Here is a 22,161-nt window from a genome sequence, read left to right on the forward strand (position 1 = left end):
TAAAATCAAAATAATCAATAATGGAAGAATAATTTTCCTTCCCAATTCATCTGCAGAATTGACATATCTGTGATCTCGTATTTCTGAAATTGTGCTGTAAATGATTTGCTGAATGCTGTTTTCTTTTCGAGCAATAAATAGTGGATATGATTTAGAACTTGCAAATAAAATAACTACTATTTCCTCACTCAAAGTTATTTTGAAAAAAGTGTAAATCCTATTTGGATCATTTGTCTAAACCTGAAAATGGGCTTGTATTAATGGAGTATTAAATCAATCACAATAAAGATAATTCATATTTTGGTAAAATATTCCGCCATATGGAATGCATCTCAGATCCATTTCGCGGAACATTTCGTCATTTGATGTAAATGTGTTATATTAGGAATTTTATTAAATTGAAATATATACTTTTTTTGCTAAATAATAGAGTTTGAAGATGAAAATATTAGTACACAATATAGTGTATCTAACATACACTATATTGTGTATTTAATTTTGTAATATTCTATTACAATTAAATGTTAATATTTTTAGTTGAAAGATGAGATGTTCAGCCTTGACGAAGACATTCTCACAAAACATCTTTACCTTGACGAAGAACTTGGAAAAGACACCAGTTTTACAATAACCTCTCGCCATATAGACAGAGTGGGAGACGTAGTCCTCCGAAGTCCATCTGGGGCTATTGTGGATTCTACAAGTCCTCATTACAGTAGGGATGACACACTGCGTCAAAGGATTCAAATATTTTTGCCAGAGGCAGAGGTAAGTTTAAAATTAGGATATTAGTCTACGATGAATTTACATTTTAAAATAAAAATAAATTTATTTTTCTTACTATTTGGCAAATCATTTTTATTCATTGGTTCTGATAGCTAAGGAACAATATTTATAAATTCATCGGGTGATTAAAATTTAAGTATCCCCATTAAAAGCGCTTTAGAAATAAACTAGTGGGAGTGGTCTCCATAAAACTTTCTCGCATACTCTCTAATAAAGGAGGCCGTTGAGGCCTGGTGGTAAGGTCTTGGCTTGTGAGCCGTAGATTTCAGGTTCGAGACCCGATTCCACCGAAGAACCGTCGTGTAAGGGGGTCTATTGCACGTTAAATCCGTCAGGCCAAACGTCCTCCCGCTGGTGTGGTGTGGTGTGGTGTGGAGAGGGGGTGCCAGCTCAGGTGTCGTCCTCGTCATCTGAACGCGGTTCAAAATGACGAGGTCCGTCCCAAAATAGCCCTCGTGTTGCTTTACAGCGGGACGTTAATATAACTAAACTAAACTAAAATCTAATAAAGATGGCTTTGTGTTTTAGACGCGTTTTTTCGCTACCGATTGAAACAAAAAATGGACGCAGTTGCAGTCATTTATTTAATCTATATATTATTAATATATCTATCTATATATTTAATCTATCCTATATCTATATATTTAATCCTATATCTATATATTTAAATCATTGCATTTTTGAGTTATTGTGTTTACATGCTTGGGAAAGTATTGACCAACAGATATTCAACCCTTTGTATTATTTCTATTTCAATGATTTCCCTGATTTAATTCCATTTCAAAGATTTCGATGTACTTTATATTGGTAATCTTTAGAGATGGAAATTTAAAATTCTCCGTCAGTTCAGATCCTAGAGTAATTATGTAAAACTGTTTCGTTCTTTTTTCTTTAAATAATATACTTAAATGTGTTTATACAATATGTACATTTATTTCAATAAAATACCTTTTATTAAAAAAGTAGAATAGCTCATGATAAAAGTTCTGTAAAATATAAAAAATATATATTCTGTAAAATATAAATATAAAACTTTTATACGTTAAACCTGTTATGCAGAATGCAACAGGACAGGGACGAGCGTAACATAATAAGCATATATAATTAAAAAAAAAAACAATTGCTACTTACTATATATTTTCATTTTTCTATTATCTAGAAATCCTAATTTTATTTCGAGAGCACAGTGCATGGATATAAAAATGTGATTATTTGATAAAATATGTAATTTTACATTTGTAATACATTACTCTCTTCTTGTAAGGGGATATCTTAAAAATTAACATGAAAAGTCTATTTTTCATATAGTTTGTTTGTGTGGCAAGCAACTTTTAATCTTTGAAATACAACAACACAAATTTAGAGAATGTATTTTAAAATAAAGCAATACAAATAGTGAATTTCGGCCCGAAAATGTCTCGTAGACTTAGCAGAATATTATAATGTTATGTAATTATATAGGCTGTAGCATCAAATTCTAGAGGGTATATTTGCTTCAGTTTAAGGTTTCACTCAGCGCCATTTCGTCTCATTGCCTTCATTCTATGAATGAGCCTTATGAAGGATATTCAGTAAGATATTTATGCACTTCTCCCTAATAGGTTACAAAAGATTAATACTTAGTTAGATAATCCCGTAAGAAATTAAATTTCGAATTGAAAAAATATAGGATCAATTACTTGATTAAGGAATCCATATTATTCTAATGTTTATGTGTCCATTTTTTTAAAAATTTTGATGATAGCATTTAGAAAATATGACATTGTTTTTAGTTCTTCATATAACTAAGCATCTTGATGAATTTCAAAATTCTCAAAATATTTACAATTTTTATATGAATTATATATTTATCATGATGATATTTATTTTTATCACTAAAGTTTTTGTACCCTTATATTTCTGAATCAAGAATTATGCATTTGCTCACAACTTAACACTTACTGATCGCTTTTGTAGCCTGGTAAGTGGGAAGTCATTTTCCGCCGGCGAGGAGATTTCCCAGTCACTGTTGGATTTGCTGTGACTTCTGAACCGAAAGATATTCGAGATCAACCCATTCGAGTTCGTTCTTGGTTAAGTGAAATTCAACTGAAGTTCCCAGCCCATGCGAAAGTTTATGCAGAAGTTAAAAAAGGTTACTTGGCTGTTATCGGAGCTACAGTGATTGCAACTGTAGAAAGGCCAATGGGTGCAACTGTAGATATTGAGCTAAGAGATGACGGCTTAGGTATGATTTTTTTTCATTCTGTTCTTTCAGACACTTAGCAGAAAGCTACTCATTGAAATATAGTGTAGAAATTTCTTCATGTATCTTGTTGTGTTTAAAAAAATTGGAATTTTTTGGTGGTGAATATGTTTTTTGAATCCATAGGTGCGGATGTTACGGAAAATGACGGAATTTATTCTGGTTATTTCACTCATTTCAACGGCAACGGACGCTATGCTGTAATAGCAAGAGTGTCAAATGATGGACAAGCAAAGTTGAAACAAGGAAAAGCATCTGCCTCTCAACCAATGCCAATTATGAAAGGTAAGTAGTTGGTTTATTTTCTGATGTTTATGATATACTTATAAACTAGAATGCCATTCGTTTCGAAAACATTTAAATCTATATTCGGTCAAATACTCTTTTGTAGAAATGCAGTTTTGTCACAATCATTTTATTAATCTCAAGAAGTCAATATTAGTTTTATAAATAATTTAGAATGAGTTACGCACTTTCTAGTTTTATGCCTGCCTTTTCATTTCTGCCCTTAGAGTGTAAATCATTTTAACAAATCACTTGTCTGCCTAATGTGCTGAGGGTTTATGGAGTTCTAGAACTCAAAGGTTTCACACCTTTGCACATTGCTAATGTTGGAAGAAAGTGGTATTGAAAATACGGTAAAATAATAAACTTGGGTTATATCATTTTTTAAAAAATCAAAGAATTTACTGAGTCTTGATTAAGTCATTAAAGAAAAAATTATAATATAAAGAGAAGATGACTTAAATAATGTGGGGAACTCTTTGACATTGCTTTTACATATCAGCATTTCCGGTTCGATCAGTAGTTATATTGGTCATTACTGATTATTAATGGCTGCCCAGTCATTATGGAAATTTTAACTTTTCAAATGAAGAATTTCTTGCCATTATATATAGCACTATTTCATAATATATGGGGCTCTTACTAAAACGTCCATTTTGAAAATAATGTAAAGGCAACTCATTTATGTATATCTAATTTCTTTATTTGTATTCATTATGTATTTGCGTATTCTCATGTGAAATGTATGTTAAAAATTTTGTTGCAGAAAATATCTTTAAAGAAATGATTTATCTACTACAACATATTATTGAGAAACAATTCTGTGATTTAGCTCCGATCAAAAGCCTGCTACAGTAAATTTATTATTATTTTACATAGTGTTAAATTAAATTGGTTTTTGAGCTCTTTCTTTCTTTATTTTCATCAATCAAACACTGTAACGATAAAAAAAGGAAATATTTCTCCCAAATCGAAGCAAAGAATTCCAAACTATTTTAGGATTGTTTCAGGAGGAAAGAGAAACTATATTTCTTCCTGTCATTCATTTTTTTTATAGAAATTGAACTTTGTTTATAAGGAAGAAATATCTGTTGAGGAAATAGAACTTTAAAAACTAAGTATTCGATAATGAAAGGGAATTTGGGTTTATTCCAAATACGACTCTTAAAAAACTCACCAAATGATTCCTGAGACTTGTAGAACTACCTTATTATACTTATTATTTGTGAGAAATAAGTTTAACGATAAAATATAAGTATTATACTTTAAAATATTAACACATAGCACTTATAATAAAGACCGTAAATAAATCCGAGCTTTTCAGTTTGTCTGCAAGCGTAAGCCTGAATTTAAACTTGGTCCTTAGCCAGAAATTTTAGCTGCTCGAAATATCGAACCTAAAATATTTTCAACCTTATTGCACCAGTCTGAGTCATATTAATTTTGTCTAGACTTTAGTATCAATTCCCTTGTGATAGTAGTGAACAAATTAAATAAGAGTAAAATTTGAAAAATGTTTACGATTTCTTTGCAGAAGAGAACTTAGGAAAATTTTGCATATTCTTGGAATTTGTGATTGTCAGTTAATAAAGAATCCGTTTTAAACTTTGAACTGTACCCATTACTGGGACTAAAAGTCACCAACCTAGTTATCCCAAGCATTTAAATATTAATTTTCTTGTTGTAATAAATGCACATATACATTAGCAGTATTTCCCCCCGTTTTCAAATGGTCTTGTTCAATAGCTATATAATTAAGTATTTGATTTCAATACCCCATGTAACTAATGAATGTGGTTTCTTATCACCTAAAGAGAGTTACTACACTGTTTGATTATATCACCCAATTTCTGAATTTATTGTTAATGAAAGAAGACATAATTAGATGACTCCAACGGCAACTGAAATGGACTACAGATTCTTATCTTAAAATGACTTAAAGTGGAGAGGGGAGAATGTTTCATTTTTTTCCTTCAAAATCTACCCTTTACAAGAAGTTTTGGATTCTATTTTACCTGTAACCCAAAAACCGGGCCCATACCCTGTTGGTATAGTTGTCTCAGCTGCACAAGTATAATTTAAATTCATTTCTCTGTTATTATTACTTTTATTAAATCATTATTCTTATGTGACATCAACTAATTCTTTTGAAACAGTTTGTTACAATAACATTTTTCATTTTTGTAATACAAGCATAAAATAATTAAAATAGATTGATAATTAGATTTTCAATAAATCATCAACAAACCTTTTGGGTTTGGGCATATGTTCCTGGCTTAGTCTCTCAGCCGAGGCTATCTCTCCACATTTCACATGAAACAATGACATTATTCTTGCATGTGACGCACTTGAACCTCACCTTGAGAAGCACATATTTAGCACAATTATTGAATAGAAAATTAATCAAAAATTATTTTAATATCGCTAGGAAAAACCACAGACGTTCCAATGGAAGAATTTGAACCTGAAAATTTTGAAGTAACTGACAAGAACAGTACTGACGATGAGGATGATGAATTTGAGACTGTGCCTGCAAATAAATTTGATCGTTCCTCCAACGGTGGTGCTTTTCGAATGGAGTCCTGGGCCCCTAAAACTGGCGATGTCATACCTCCAGGAGATATAACCGATCTGAAAGTCTTGGCTATTGAAACAGGGGACAAGCAAAGAGTTACCCTCCAGTTCACAACACCTGGAGATGATCTGGATGTTGGAAATGGTAAGTATATGAATAAAGACTGACATTTTTACTCTCATGACCATTTAATATTTAGTTGTTGAATTTTTATTGAGGAATTTAATTTTTTTCAAAACTACTTGACGGACTTGACTTTCAGCTTGACGGGAATAATGAAAGAAGTAAAAGCAATTCATATTTTTTTTTTGTCAAAGAAGCAATTATTAAATGTATTGCATTAAAAGAATTTAATATATTTGCTTTTTATTATATTACTAATGTGTACGTACACACTTGAAGATTTTTTTTTTTTAATTTTAACTTTAAAAGTCCATTTTTTCACAGTAGGTCATTAATATATGTTTAAACTCATTTCAGTCAGAAAAAACCATATTACACTAACTATTAATTAATTAAATAATATTTAATGAGCTAATTAGCCTATTTTTTGAAACATGATATCTTAAATTCTAATTTGCACAGCAACATAATTCTAGTTGGAAATTATGCCTAATATTAGTCTTCATGTTGTCTGCTTCAATCAAGTTATAAAAATATATAGTTTTTTTAAAACAATTTTTTCTTTAACAATGAATAGAAAAAGCGAGATTTTTTCTGTAATTTTAACTTTTAAATAGCTATAAAAATTTATTTCAATAAATATAACTTTCATTGAGGCACAGAACATTCGCTACTTCATGCAGATTATTTTGATACATAAATAACTGTATTTGGTTCATTTCTTGTTGAGTTATGATTGCTTGAATGAAGCAACATAGTGGAAAAATACCATTCTTCATAAAATGAGTTTTAAAAACACCGTAACCAGAGTTTTTATTGAAAGCTCCTCAAGAAAAATAATTATAACTCGAGAAATATTTCGAATATTGACAACATCTTGGTATCGTTTGAAAGCTAAAGGATCAGACAACATTATTAAGAAATAAAAAAAAAATATTCGATATTTTGAACGATTTTCGAAGTTTCAAGTGTATGCATACACCATATTTGAGGGTTTAAGACTTATTTTACAATGATCTCATAAGAAATAGAATATATTCTATAAAATAAAAAAAAATCGTTTTTTTGTGATAGTTTTTAAATCATTTTTTATGGATGTTTCAAAATTAAAATGATTGAAAATTCCTAAAATTTTATCAAGCCATTTAACTTGTTCTGAACTATGTTATAAGAGTGTAAATTTATAGTTCAGAATAATGGGAATATAAAAGGGAATATCTAATGAAGTGTGAAAGTTCAGGCTTTCTTTTTCTAGAAAATAAGTAATGTATGAAATAAAAAAAAAACTTGTCATCTGTTTTTTAATATATTAATTTAAATATTTGAGTATTTAATATTATTTCTGCAATAACTTTCTTATAAAGTGGCATGCATTCTATAAATAAAATCTATACACTATTTTTTATTCATTTCTATAAAATAAAATAAAAATCGTTTTTTTTTTGTGATAGTTTTTAAATCATTTTTTATGGATGTTTCAAAATTAAAATGATTGAAAATTCCTAAAATTTTATCAAGCCATTTAACTTGTTCTAAACTATGTTATAAGAGTGTAAATTTATAGTTCAGAATAATGGGAATATAAAAGGGAATATCTAATGAAGTGTGAAAGTTCAGGCTTTTTTTTTTCTAGAAAATAAGTAATGTATGAAATAAAAAAAAAAAACTTGTCATCTGTTTTTTAATATATTAATTTAGATATTTGAGTATTTAATATTATTTCTGCAATAACTTTCTTATAAAGTGACATGCATTCTATAAATAAAATCTATACACTATTTTTTATTCATTTTTTTAAATATTGCTTTCAGATTTCCTGCATAAAAATTGTTTTAAATTTAAAAACAATCTATCATAGCCCCTACCATTTTATTTTTGGTACGGTTAATTAATAGCCTTAAAACTGAAATTTAAAACTGAATTATTATATTCTGTAATATTTTTGTTAAATTTATCCACGCTCAGTTTAAACCTTACCTCAGATCATAAAAAAACAAGTAACGTTAAATTATTTTCACACCTTCTTTTAACCATCATTAGCAACAGAAATTTAATTTCACAACTTTTTTTGAAAAAGCCACCTTGTTTTCTTACTATTCCTGTTATCACTCAAAGTGTAAAGTGTAATCTTACTCTAGTTTTTATAAATGAAATGTCGTCACATATCGAGTAATTATCTTGCTCTTTTTTTCCGTCTTATTTCTTTTCTCGAAGCTGAAGATTTGAAACTGAACTTCCGGTTTGGGTCTTGACACACTTAGTCATCGAGTTCGTTTTGTTTATTTCTTTTATATATGCTTTCAATAACAGAAAAGTACTTTCCTCTAAATTATTGTGTTGTTTTATTTAATTTTCTGATTACATTCGAATATTCTGTTATTGTGAAGAATCGAAATTTAAGAAAATTGATATTCTTCGATGAATTTCGCTACATACCAAATACCTCGGCGAAGGACAAAATATTTTTTTATATTTTTATAAAGTTTGCCCATTGCCGGTGTGTATAGACATTTAGCATGCAATGATGGTGAATGTTTAATAAAAATATTTATGTTATATTAAGAAAAATATGCTACTTTTTAAATCATATTTTATCATTAAAATATATATAATATGACTGCACAGATAAAAAAAAATAATAAAAGAAAATATTACCAAAAATAAACTTGCACAAAAATTATCTGATTAACGTTATACAATCTTATTTATTGCTACAATTTAAAGAAACTGAAACTAATTCGTGTTGTGGAGTGACTATACACGCTATTACTTCAATAAGAAGTTTAAGTTGTTGCAATAAATAAGATTGCACAGCATTAATTACATAAATTATGTGCATTATTTGTATTATTTTCTTTTCTTATTTAGAATGTACCGTTCACTCTAAGCTTAACAGTTATATGTTGACGACATGTGTTATTATTTCAGATTTCTCTCATTTTGCCATCTGTCCTAATATGTTTTAATAATAAAAATGTGATTTTAAAAGCTGAACTTTTCTCTTAACTTTCTTTTATTTAATAAAAGTATTTTTTTTTCAACTTTTACTCCAATGCACGCAATATAGACATTTGCCAGAATCGGGGTTCTCATCGTTACACATATAAATATGAACATTATCATTCAAAATATTGTTTTGCTTTATTTTTTAGTTTCACAAAAGCTTTAGTTTCTCTTTCAAAGGGGAGTGGATAAAATGGTGATTAGAATAATATCTATTTTTAGAAAGCAAAACTTAGCAAAGAAAATGCTTTTAAGGTGACGACATCAGTTTTCTGTTTCTCTAAGAAACAGGATGCTTTCGCGACAACAGGAATAAACATCTTTTAACTTCCCTACACGTCATTGTAATTCTGGTTAATAGTGCGTAGTTTCTTTTACGCGTAATATTAAGTTTTTTTTTAAAGCTGTCACAAAACAGTCGATATGTTAAGAAACCCATTTATAAAGCAGTAAATTATTTTATTATTGCTATGAGCATTTTTGTTTTGAAAGTTGTCAAATAGCTGACTTAACCAAATAATTTTTTTCAAACTAACGTAATTATCAATTATCATGAAGAACCTCTTAGAAGCTAAACAAAACTGTACTTTCAACAGTTATAAAGTAGCGGTTTTTTCATACAAGATAATAGCAATCGGTGATATATATATAGCATGATCAGTTTTATAAATAAAAAATAAATGTTATTTTAATGTCGAAAATGTTTAATGAAAATTTTTGAGTCCCTTTTTATAACATCTGTCCGTTTCTTTGTTCTAAACTTTTAATAAAAGCCTATGTTTCAATTAACAGTTAAATATTTGTACTTTTCTGCATTTATCTCTACAATAATAAAATAGAATGTGTGTGTGTTTGCGTGTTACAAAACTGATAACTTTATCTAAAACTACCAAATTTCACTCGCATATATTTTTAAGAGAACGGGGATGTATAATTTAGAGGAATTTTTTAGTGAAAATTTACTTGAATTTTATTTAATTTAAATTAAGTGAAATTTTAGTGATGTACCACGAAAACTAGTGAAAATGTTAATGCACAAAACTAATTTTTACACTGTTTTAAAACGTAATTTTTAAAAAAAATATACCAATTTAATTCCGGTGCAATTATTTTAGATTTTGAAATTAAAAAAATATTTTCGTATAATTTTTAATAAGGGCTTTCATTGTTACAGTTAAACTCAATCCATTTTCACATTATCACCAAATATTTAATCGTATAAATGTTTTTTTGAAACTTAAAGAAGAAATATTCTGCAATTATCTGCTCAGTTTACATGAAGAATCAGCGAGTAAAAATGCATTGCCACTAAAGACAACGTTCAATTTTAAATATATTACCCATATACTTACATTTTTAATGGCACTATTCGTCTCCCTTTGGAAGGTTCATGTACATATTTAAAAGAACAGGTGTAAAGTTTTAAACTAATACGGATTAAATGTCTGTAGCAATTTGATGCTTAAAAATTTTTGCTTACAGATTTATCAGCATCAAATTATGCATAAAATATTTTATTGAAATTTTAAACAACCAATATTCCCAGCTACCCAGTTAATCGTCAAAGGAGGCTAATTTTTAATATGTTCAGTAGCATTAATTAGTTACAAGTGGATGCTATTTTCAAACATAATAAATTTTAGTTCTCAACTTATCCGTTGTCGTTTATTGCAATACTAAGCAATACAGTAAAATCTGTAGTTTTCCACCATACAAATGTAGTAGTGAACCCATGTTTAAAAATTACATTGCTATCTTTGAAAAAATAATGTTAGAATGAAGGTTTATGGGCAGTAAAACAATTTTCAAAATGAGATAATATCATAATTTTGTGATTATATGGAAATTAAAATATCTCTGGATTATAGAGGGCATCAATCTTTCATCAAAAGTAATTGAAAACATTGTAAATGAATTATTAAGTACTGAATGATTAAATTATTTCGTTTAAATGAGAGACAATATATTTCGTAATTTAATAACCTTTAAGGATGTCATATTATTTTAAGAATGACTGAACGAACTGCTTCTTATTTAGTTTTTATTATTAGTCTTTTCTATTTTTTAAACTTATTTTTCAAGTACCCATCCCAACTCCTCTCCTCTCTTCCCAGATTTACAGATCTAACCGACTGAGAATCAAATTCCAATGCTATGGTCAAATAATCATTTCTAGATATGACCATTCAGATTTATATTTTAAAAACTTGCATTACAAACACCTTACGGAAATATATCTTTTAAGTAAGGTGTTAGTAAATTGTCCTTTCCAGGATGTTTGGAATCTAACGGATCGTAGTACTGAACTTTGATATATCACGCTTTCATTTTTATCTCCCCTCTTTACTTGTACCCATTGAATTTATGGTTATAAGGCAAAGAAAATCTCTGACACGCAACCAAGAATATTGTGAAAAAACAATTTTCTTCAGATTTGCTTTAACCCACTTTTAGCGAAAGTACTGGATTTTACATTTCATTTTGCTTTAAGGTTTATCTACACACAATACTCATTAAACATGTATTCTTATTATTAAATAAATATACAACATCTACTTCTTATTAGTCCTCAGAGCATTCTTTTTTTAGAATATATTCTGTCATTTCATTTACAGAAATTTTTTATAAATATAAACAAGTTTGCGTCAGCAGTTCTGTTTATCTACGACTTCAGCAGGAAGTTTCTTGAAATTTAAGCAAGTTTCATTACTTATTAGTTAAGGCTAGTTAAAATTGCTGAGAAAAACTCGCATAAAAATTTAGAAACATTGTATTCTTTTTACTGACATTTTTCTAGAAAGTATAAATTTAAATAAATGAATGAATGAATATATAATTTAAAATCTTAACTTGACCCTATCCATGTTATTGGGTTTGTAATCCATTACAAATTCCAAGTGTTGAAATTTGTAGTTCACTTCCCATTCAGCAATAGTGATGTCCAGAGATTCAAAGCCTTCAAGTTTGCTGTCTCAAATAAAATCTGTAATATCAGCGATTTTTAAATGGAATTGTTTTCTCTCAATGGGAAATTAATATTTTAAGAAAGAATTAAAACTGTAATTCAAACTTCTGATGATTATTAGTTGTTGAAATTCGTAAAGAAACTGCTTTTTTTGTAAAATTAAATTAATTATTATATTGTGTTGCATTAAAAGTTGTAATAATCTTTTATGTTGTCTTTCATTATAAATAATGTAACATTAAAAATAATGTAAACATTAATGTAACATTAAAAAGAAATAATGTAACATTAAAAAGAAATAATGTAACATTAAAAAGAAATAATGTAACATTAAAAATACTTTTTAACAAATAGTCTAAGATTATAAAAAAAATATTCTTTTGATGTTATTATAAAAAGCGTGAAGAAAAAATTCTAAAAGCACAAAATGTTCAACAATAGTATTGCGATAGCTTCAGGATATTGTACAGCATTCAGAATATCGAATAACATCATGGGAATATCGTACAATATCTTATGCTAACAGGGAAGATAACAGAAGGAATATCCATAATTTTGAACTTCATTTCATAGTCACTTGAAATAACAATATAGGCTTATTATTTTATAATTTTTTTGGATTGGTACAGTATTATTTTTAATATTGGACAAATTTTAGCATTATACATTGATTTTTATAATGCAAATATCTTTATATTCGGGCATTTCATTGCAAAATAAGATCCGAATGTCCTTTATCAATAAAATCAGGTATATTTTGAATTGCAGTATATTATATAATATATAGTTATTAATGCTTCAAAATAACTGTTTTTATCTCTCTAGTTTCATCTCTCGAGCTGAGAGCAAGCATGAATTCGGAAGAGCTCATCACAAATTTCGAAAGCGGCATACTCCTAAATGATACAAACATCGTTAACGGCTCCTTAGAACCTATGGGCCCAGGTGAGAAAGTTGCTATCATGATCGAACTGCCTGAAGAACTTTCATTTTCGGAGCCTAAAACGATATATTTTGCAATGAGAGCAAAGGACGAATCTGGAAAAAACTCATCTAGGTACAACATTGCATCTGCGACTTTCGGAATCAAACTCAAACCGACAAGAGGAATTAAAGTACATAAGGACTCCAATCTTGCCGATGATGAAGATGAAGACGTCGCATCGAAAGGCAAGAAGAAAACTAAAGAAGACGAGAAAAGTCATGAAAAGAATATGCCATCAAAAGATGAAGTGATGAAAGGACATGTATCGGACACTGCAAAATTGGATGAAGATAATATGGATGATCAAGGAAAGAATTCGAAGTGGTGGCCTGTAATTGTAGGCATAGGAGTGGCATTTACAGTTATAATGATCGTTTTACTGATAGCGGTGGTCATTATAAAAAGATCAAAAAAGAGAACGTATACATCAGTTCAAAATCAGCAATGTTAAGCATTCCAGTGAAGAAATGAAAATTTTTTGAATGTCTTGTGCCTTTGTCAGAAACTTGAAATTGAAGTTAAAAATTAAAAAAAGATGTATGAACAAGAAAAAAAGAGCAAAATAAAATGTATTATGATCCTATTTATCATGTTTTCATTTGCGTCCGTTCCAGTTTCTTCGTTTGCTTACAAATAGCGAGTTAAACTATGGTTTCTTCAATGCTTCGTAACACTGCATCGTGTCATTAAAACATCAATAATACATAGAAAAAAATCTGTTTTAAACAAATTTTCCTTTTATTTCTTTTGAGTGATTCATTCTTTATGAATTTCATCTATTTCTATACAACTTATTTTCCCACTTCTTGGGAAACTGAAACATTTTTTAAATAAAAATAGAGTCACGAGTGGAAAAAGTTTAATAAGGTCTATTAAAATAACTTTTATAGTAGAATAGATGAATAAAAGACTTTTAATAAAGAAATTTGCAAGGTTGGATTGAGATTGTTAGGTAGAATTTCATTTTGAAAGCAAATAGAAAACTATTCTAAACTGGATTTTTATTTATTTGCCTCATTATAGTTTATTTTCTTGCCAATATTATCGCAAAATAGAAGAGTTTAAGAAGAAATAGAGGTTAGTTTAGCTGAATAAATGAATAAATGTGCTTTTAAGAGAGAAAACTATACATCTTATTTGAGATGTTGTTAGCATTTTTTTTTTTTTTTTTTTGCAGAAACAGAAGACTATTTGAAATTAAATTTCATTTTACTTCCTTTGAGTAATGCATTCTTTGTGCTTTTATTTTTCTTTGTTTAAATTATTTTTTCACTTCATGGAATTAGTAAAGATTTTTTTTCCACACAAATCGAATCACGCAAGGTAAATAAAGCCAAGATATAGAGGCTTGCATAATAGACTAAATGAATATAAAACAATCTAAAAAGAAATACATGAGCTTTCTATCGATAGCTTGATTAAAGTTGATTGAAAATTTGTTTTATATATTATCTGGTGTATTTTTGTAATCCTAGTATATTAAGGGAGAATTATTTTTCTTGTTTGGGGAAAAAAATTCACGCATTTTTAAATCTATATGAAACATGATAGCTCAGATACTTATTAGAAACTTTCTTTTTGGGATTATCACAGATATGTTACATTAATGTTAATTACTCCTTCTTGGGTGGAGCTCTTGCTGATCCCTCTAGAATACTTTCATTGCAATGAATATCTCATCATCGCTTTTTCTGGGGTAAAACATGAGTGTGAAATAGAAATATCATACTTCCAATGTTTCTTTACCGTAAACATTTAACTGAATGTTGATAAAAACGATTTTTCTAGTTACTAGTGAAATTAAAAGTAATTTTCAGGGTTAATTTTTTTTTGAAATTATATGGATTTAACTCAGACTAATTTACATTTATTTTTAATCAAATGTTGATAAAATGATTTTTTCAATAATTAATAAGATTAAAAGAAATTTTCAACATTAAAAATATTTTTAAAATTATTTGAATCTACTTAAAACTATGTTTCATTTTTCCACCACGATATTCTAATTTTCTATATGTTTTTGTTTTGTAATTAGAAGATAACGAATAGATTTCATGATTAAAAGCAACAGATATATAAAAAACAACTATAGTTTTTCATATTAATTGAAAATATAATTATAATTTATATATATGCAACTTTCAAATAATGCATTTGCAATTCAAACAACAACAAAACCTTTTATAATTCTAGCTCTTTTCATACACAATAGATGCTTTAAAATCTATGAAGTTAAAGTATTTAATATTTTGATGTAAAAATAACAATTATGCGAAAATTGCGAATAAATATTGGTTAATTTCTGTAAACTCTCTTTAAAATATAGCATGGTTCTTTCTTTAAAATCACATTGCTCTGAAAAAATATGTAAAATTTAAAAATCATGTTTTATTGTTAATACATTAATGTTAAATAATACTTAATTATGTTTTATTGTTAATACATTAATGTTAAATAATACTTAATTCTTATATTTATGTTAAAAGCGAATCTTTTAAGAATTTAATAATCTTTAAAGAATTAGAGAACAGCTTCAGATTTTAAAATCGCATTTGCTTCATGTCGTTTGTCTCTTAAAATGCTGTGAAAATGTCCAAATATTATTTTAAAATATAATTAAAAGTGAGATAGAAATGTAAGGAAACTGATAATTTTTCTTAGTCGAAACAGAACTTCAAAAATACAACACAGTTATTGCAACTAATTGTCATAAATATACTTATTTGCCAACTAAATTTGTCTTACAATTAGTGGTGTGTTACATCCTGAGCAAGCGATTGGTGCATCTCTGTTAAAAATAATTTTCAATTCATACGATTTGTTAAAAGACGTTACTGCCATGCTGAATTAGTTACTATTGAGATTCAATAACTTAATTGAAGGAATCAATATAAATTAGAATAAAAATTATTTCCACCTCTGTTTCTTAGCTAAATTCCAAGTTGTTTATTTGGTAAATTGCTGACTCCGATGTCTTACAGGTTACCATAGCAACGCCAGAATCAATCCGCGCGCTAGCAGGTTTTACATAACAAATCAGTTTACATTTACAGTTAACAGCCAAAAATATTATTGCAATGAGTTAACGGAAAATATTTAAAAATTACAACAATGCTTTAAAAACTTATAATATATAATGTAAAAATTAATAATTATTATTTGCCGTTACATTACCCCCTTGCCAGTAACAAAGTTACGATATACAGAAAATACATGGAAAGGCATGTTCTGGCAATTACTTAATTAAATTCAACTTATTGTATGGAACCTAAGGAGAAAATAAAAAAAATAACAACATGTAACTTACATAATGCATGCAATGATCGTTATATATATATTCAATATTGCATCCAATATTTCTGAGTAATAAATACATAAACAAATAATTACACAATTCATATGACACATTTTTGCTTGTTACATTATTTCAATTTAGTATTATTTACAATGACATAAAAAAAATCTCCATGCTCTTTTACAACAGAGAATTGCAACGGAAAACACTTAAGCAATCATTGAATCATGTGAGCTAAAGTATCAGAACTTAATATTATTTTCAAAACAAGCACAATTGAGCTAGAACATCAATGGTTTAGGAACTGTTATTGGAAAAATATTCAACATTTATACACAAAATAACAGTTTCAACTCTGAATAATAAATATAATGCGCATTTACAAGTAATTCAATTTTTCAATTTGTACAACACACTCCTAACAATAAAATACAGCTTAAATACTCTTTTCTTGTTTACATTTTTATAAAACAAGGTTAAATTCAATGTTATGAATAACAGCATGAAATTATATTTTCTAATATTGTATTATACTTACAAAATTTGCAAGAAACGATATAATGTGGTGATATTTTTCTTGTATCTACATATTCAAGGTAAAGATAATGTAGTTGCAGATGCATTGTCAAGAATTGAATCTGTCTCAAATATCGACTATGATACTATAGCACAAAAGCAAGTGGATGATAAAAAATTACAACAATGCTTTAAAACTTATAATTTATAATGTAAAAATTAATAATTATTTTTTGCCGTTACATTACTCCCTGCAAGGGAGTAATGTAAAGGCAAATAATAATTGCCTGCAATTTTATTACAAAAATGCTTTAAAAACTTATAATATATAATGTAAAAATTAATAATTATTATTTGCCATTACAGATTCATAAAAAGAGTATAAATGTGGCCAGTACATGCTTATGTAATTACGCCAAATACGCAGTGCCAAAATAAATATGGTTTCGATTGATATTATAATTTTCAAGAAGAGAATGGATAAGGTGCTACATTCTAGTACAAAACAATGTGTCCTCAGATGTTAGATTCTCTCTGTTAGATTTAGCATCTCATTGTTAATTGATGAATTTATTTAAAAAGTTTGGAAACTATTGATATAAAACAGCCTTTTCAATAGTTTTGAAATGAAGAGGACAAATTTGTATTGTAATCACCATTTTTAATTTCTAGCTAGATAACATTATTTCGCTCCAATCTCATAAAAATTAACAGTTTCAATAATCTCTGATGATGATGATCAAATGCATTATATTGTGGAAGTGAAAAAGAATTGCCAACACTCCATTTTGTTGATATAAATGATAAATTTACTGTGAATAGAAGACGAAATTTTCTGGAGACAAAAGAAAATTGCCGCCAGTTTTTTTTCTGTTCAGTAAATACTGAACAGTAATTTTACAGAAGATAGCTCAGTTAATCTGATGAAATTATAATGAAAAAGTCACTATGGCCATCTAATTCTATGTCATCAATCAATATGGTTTTCTAAAAATATAAGATTCAATTCATATTATGAAGTGACCAAATCTACCTCTTGCGCCCTGAATTTGTGCCTCACTCCACCAATTATATTTTGAAATTTTGTTTTCGATTCAAATTAAAAATTTAATTATTTTCTTTGTTATGACTTGTTCTAAATTTGAGCTTTTATATCTTCAGCATATCATTATACTTTTACGTTAGTTGAGACTTGATAAAATTTCTGAATCTATCTAAAATATAAAAAGAAGCCGAACATTTATTCGATTATATTTTTCACTCCTTACCAAATGTTGAATAATCATCTGCTCCAAAAATATAATACTGTTAAACTCAATGAAAGAACAGTTATTTTAATGTTTTTCCTATGTTCTTATATTAAATACTGAAAACGCAGAATTTTATGCTGCAAGAAATATGAAATGGATTTAAATAAATTTAGATTACTCAAAAAGAATATCGCTTAAAACAAATGAGTTTCATTTTAAAGCTCTTAAGTTATTTTCCGAGTTAAACTATTCACAGATTTGAAAAACTGGAAAAATAATGCCATATAATGCAGGGCAAATGAGCATTCAAACAAGTAACTATGAATACTGGCTTCTTATTTTAAATTATTCCAGTTTCTTTAAACTAATTCTCATCTAAATAATATTTAGTACAATTGCAAGGAATTATTTTCATCATTAAGATGGAATATTGTACTTGCTAATAAGCTTGTTCTTATTCGGGATTCATTGAAAAGTTTATTATAACAGAGACCTCTGAGCATTTAACACTTAACGACGTTTAATAAATAATACAACTAAGCAGATGAAACCTGAATTTAAGATCGGTAGGAGAATACGTTAAAAAGTCGAATTTTGCCGAAAATATCAGTTTTTAAAAAAAATCAGTATTCTTAGATTTAAAAAAAAATACAAATTCAGTTTTCAAAAGATATATATATATATATATATATATATATATATATATATATATATATATATATATATATATATATATATATATATATATATATATATATTTCCGTTCTTAAACTGTTTAAATCTTCTTTCCGTGTTCTTTCTATGTATTTATTTTTTTATATTTGTATAATATACGTTTGAATGTTACTTTGCATCTTTACATGTTATTTTCCCAAATTCTAAATTTGGTCAAACCTTTTTACGAAAAATCTTATAAATTAAAATCTAATGAATATATTTTTTTTCCAATTTCCTATAATGATTTCTCAATATGCTCCATAATTCCAAAAGGAAAGAATAAGCAATTTGTTCATTTAAAGAGATTTTGCAATGCTGATTTCTTCATAATGCGAAAAAATAAAGCATTTATTGTCTAATATTATTACTTAAGCATCAAATAAAAATACAGCTTATTCCTTACTTCAAGAATTAGTTAAAATATTTCTGAAGATATTTCTAAGATATTGAACAAATCATCTCATAAACTTCTAAACTAGAAGAGTTTTGCTTTATACCACTTTTTATTTTAAAAAAATCCTATTTTCTAAAAGCTTTTGGCTTTTAATTGATCTGTTTTGTTTCCTAAGTGTTTTTAATCTGTTTTAAGCATAAATCCAAAACTATAATATTTTTTTCAAAAAAAAAAAAAAAAAAATTCGTCTGTTATTTTAAACACAAATAAAAAATTAACTGAGTAATATTTCATAAGGAATGGAATTTCTCTTGTAAATCATATTGAAGTCAAGTAATCAATGGCTTTCGTCCTCAGAAATTCGACTTGGAAGAATATCTGTTTCGATTTGAGTTATAAGAAATCTCAGCATTCCTCCTTCCATTGTTAAAATTAAGATTACGACGGCACTTACTCCAATGGAATGTGTATCAGCGCGATTCTCCGGCTCATTTCAGTCAATGAAAGATAGGAGGGGAGAAGATGAGAGAGGGAGAGAGAGGATACCGCATTATATTTTGGTAACGAGATCCAGAGGGCGCGCACATCTGGGAAAACTCTCTCCTCTCCGCATCCCTTCCAAAGTGTCCGTCCCCTCCATAAGAGGCAACCACTTACCGCTTCGAATGTTTTCTCACACTTCAAAATGATGGAAACACATGAGGGATTCTCCGATCGGAATGACACCTCTTTGCCTACCCCCGTGGCCCTCTTCCAGTTTATTTCTCTGGGGTTGATGCTGGCCATCGGCAGCGCGGGGAACTGCCTTGTTATCTACGGCTTCGGACGGTACCTGCGCCTACGGAGAAGATCTCCGCACACATTCATGCTCGCATTCGTGGCCATGGATTTGGCGCGAATTCTTTTCTGCTTTTCGATCGCTTTTGTCACAGTTGTACACCCTTTGGAGTTCAAGATTGGGAATGGAATTTGCCGAGCTATGGCCTTCATCAATGTTTTCATAATGATAGGAAACAGTCTCAATGTGTGCGGAATGGCGCTCGATCGGTATTTTGACAACAAATACCGAGCGGCTTATAGGAGGCGGTGTCGCAGCTGGTTTGGAATCGCAATAATCTTTGTGGTCAATTTCTTAGCCTTTATATTTGCTTTTCCAGTTATTTATGATGGGAAGAATAGAAGGCCAATTCTTCAAGTGCAGTGTATGTATCCTCAGTTCTTTTTCACACACGGGATTCAAACGCTGAGTGTCCTGACAAGCATCACCACAGCATTCTGCCTCACGAATATCATCTATGCTAAGCTGTTTCTTCTTTTACGTGGACGTAGGAGAATGAGACCCATCATCTACGAGCCAGCTGTCAGTGAAAACTGGGGTTTTTATGATCCCAGAATTGGTCTAACTGTGAGGAATAGATGGGTAGCTGATTCACTTTCTGAGGCGCCCATTGCAGTGGTGAGTAGATCCATGTTCCAGAGTCACCCCTTACCAACTAATTATGAGATAGCATTGTGGAGAAGCAAGAAGCAAAAAGACAATGAAAAACTGACTAAACTATGCTTTATAATACATCTTCTGTACTCCAGCATGTGGCTACCATATGTCATAACAATTTATTACTTAGCATTAGCTAATGGTGGAGCAAGTGTTCCCGCATGGCTTGAGATTTTTGTCACTTGGCTGACATACCTACAGCCAACAATAACTCCTTTCGCGTTTTCTGCGCTCTCAGGACTCTCAAGGAGAAGGCACAGGGTAAGAATGGTAAGATTCTCACCCACTTTAAGCAGTTCCAGTGCCTGAAAGAACTGCAAGTGGCACCATTGCTTTTTATCACTATATATTGCTTATGAAGGGATGTTTAGGGTAAGGGGTAAGATTCTTGTCCACTCTAAGCATGCAGGACCTGAAAGAACTTTGTGAATCCCTGTATTTAATCAAGATTATCGTTTAGTAAACAATGAGACGTCTATAACAGCATGTGACATGACTTGGAATCAGTAATGAGCTCAATTACTCTTATGTATTGAGAATGAAATATATTGAGCATTTTTTTGTAGAAAGTATAAACGTGTGAAGGAATTAATGGATGGTTTGGCTAAAATTGACTTTATTGTCTTGTAGTTCTAGAGTCAAAATGTAGTATTATATAGAGCAGTTAATGTTATATATTATTGCACATGCTTCTTGTTACAGTTATAAGAGAAGGGCGATTACACAAACAACCTGATTTGAATCCGAAATTATTAAGAAAGAAATATTGATTAATAAACCGGAAATCAAAGTAGATTTGACTTAAGTACAATCTTCTAAGATTTCAATCGATAAATGAGTGATGGTAAAAAAATACAACTTTTAAGAAAAATTTCCAAGTCATATTTCATAACATAAGAGGTAAAACATCTATTTAATTTTACAAACCTCAACTAAAAAGAGATTCTTTTTTTATATTTTGAAAGTTATAAAGCTTTATCATAATATGGAATTTTCTAAACATAATTTTAATGATATACAGAGTGTAAATGAAAATTATTTTAAAAAAAAGAACGGCTGAGCGTCAAATAGTTTGAAAAGTGTATTTTAATCTTCATTATATTTTCTATGACTACAATTTTAGTTTTAATGCTAGAATTTTGTAGAAAATTTTTAAACATTCAAAAAATCATAAATTTTAATGCATACAGTTAATACAAGAGAGGCTAAAGAGTCAAATGCCGAATTCTTACTGAAGACATCAGTTCCTAAGAAAACCTTCCTAGACTCTGTCAGCTTTTTCTTTCATAGCTGCCATTAATAATAACACAGAGTTTAGAGTTCGAATGGCTTTTCTTAGCAGGTTGAAATCCCCTTGAAATATGATTGTACCCTCTGCACCTATTTATAATCAAGAAGTAGAATTGTATTCTAATAGCGCCTAAGATAATAGAACGTTTGATTTTAAAATAAGATGGCTGGAGTTAATTCAGTCAAAATTATTTTCTTATTATTCAGAAGTTATTAAGCATCAGTTTATGTAGATTT

The 22,161-nt window shown here is 28.7% G+C and overlaps 2 protein-coding genes across 2 annotated transcripts in view; both read left to right on the top strand.

Moving 5' to 3' along the window:
* Nucleotides 1–13,550, top strand: part of LOC129960104 (calcium-activated chloride channel regulator 1-like) — a 60,402-nt gene extending 46,852 nt beyond the window's left edge. The window contains exons 9-13 of the mRNA XM_056073227.1: nucleotides 538–768; nucleotides 2,743–3,013; nucleotides 3,158–3,316; nucleotides 5,745–6,035; nucleotides 12,808–13,550. Coding sequence (XP_055929202.1) covers nucleotides 538–768; nucleotides 2,743–3,013; nucleotides 3,158–3,316; nucleotides 5,745–6,035; nucleotides 12,808–13,418 — 1,563 coding nt within the window. The 3' untranslated portion in view covers nucleotides 13,419–13,550. The remainder of the gene's footprint in view (nucleotides 1–537; nucleotides 769–2,742; nucleotides 3,014–3,157; nucleotides 3,317–5,744; nucleotides 6,036–12,807) is intronic.
* A 6,274-nt stretch (nucleotides 13,551–19,824) lies between these two features.
* LOC129959812 (probable G protein-coupled receptor 85) lies at nucleotides 19,825–20,943 on the top strand. The gene has a single exon (XM_056072703.1). It carries the CDS (start codon nucleotides 19,825–19,827, stop codon nucleotides 20,941–20,943), a length of 1,119 nt encoding a protein of 372 aa, XP_055928678.1.
* The last annotated feature ends 1,218 nt before the right edge of the window (nucleotides 20,944–22,161 follow it).

Source organism: Argiope bruennichi, chromosome X2, assembly GCF_947563725.1.
Source record: "Argiope bruennichi chromosome X2, qqArgBrue1.1, whole genome shotgun sequence".
In the NCBI taxonomy this organism is placed as follows: domain Eukaryota; kingdom Metazoa; phylum Arthropoda; class Arachnida; order Araneae; family Araneidae; genus Argiope; species Argiope bruennichi.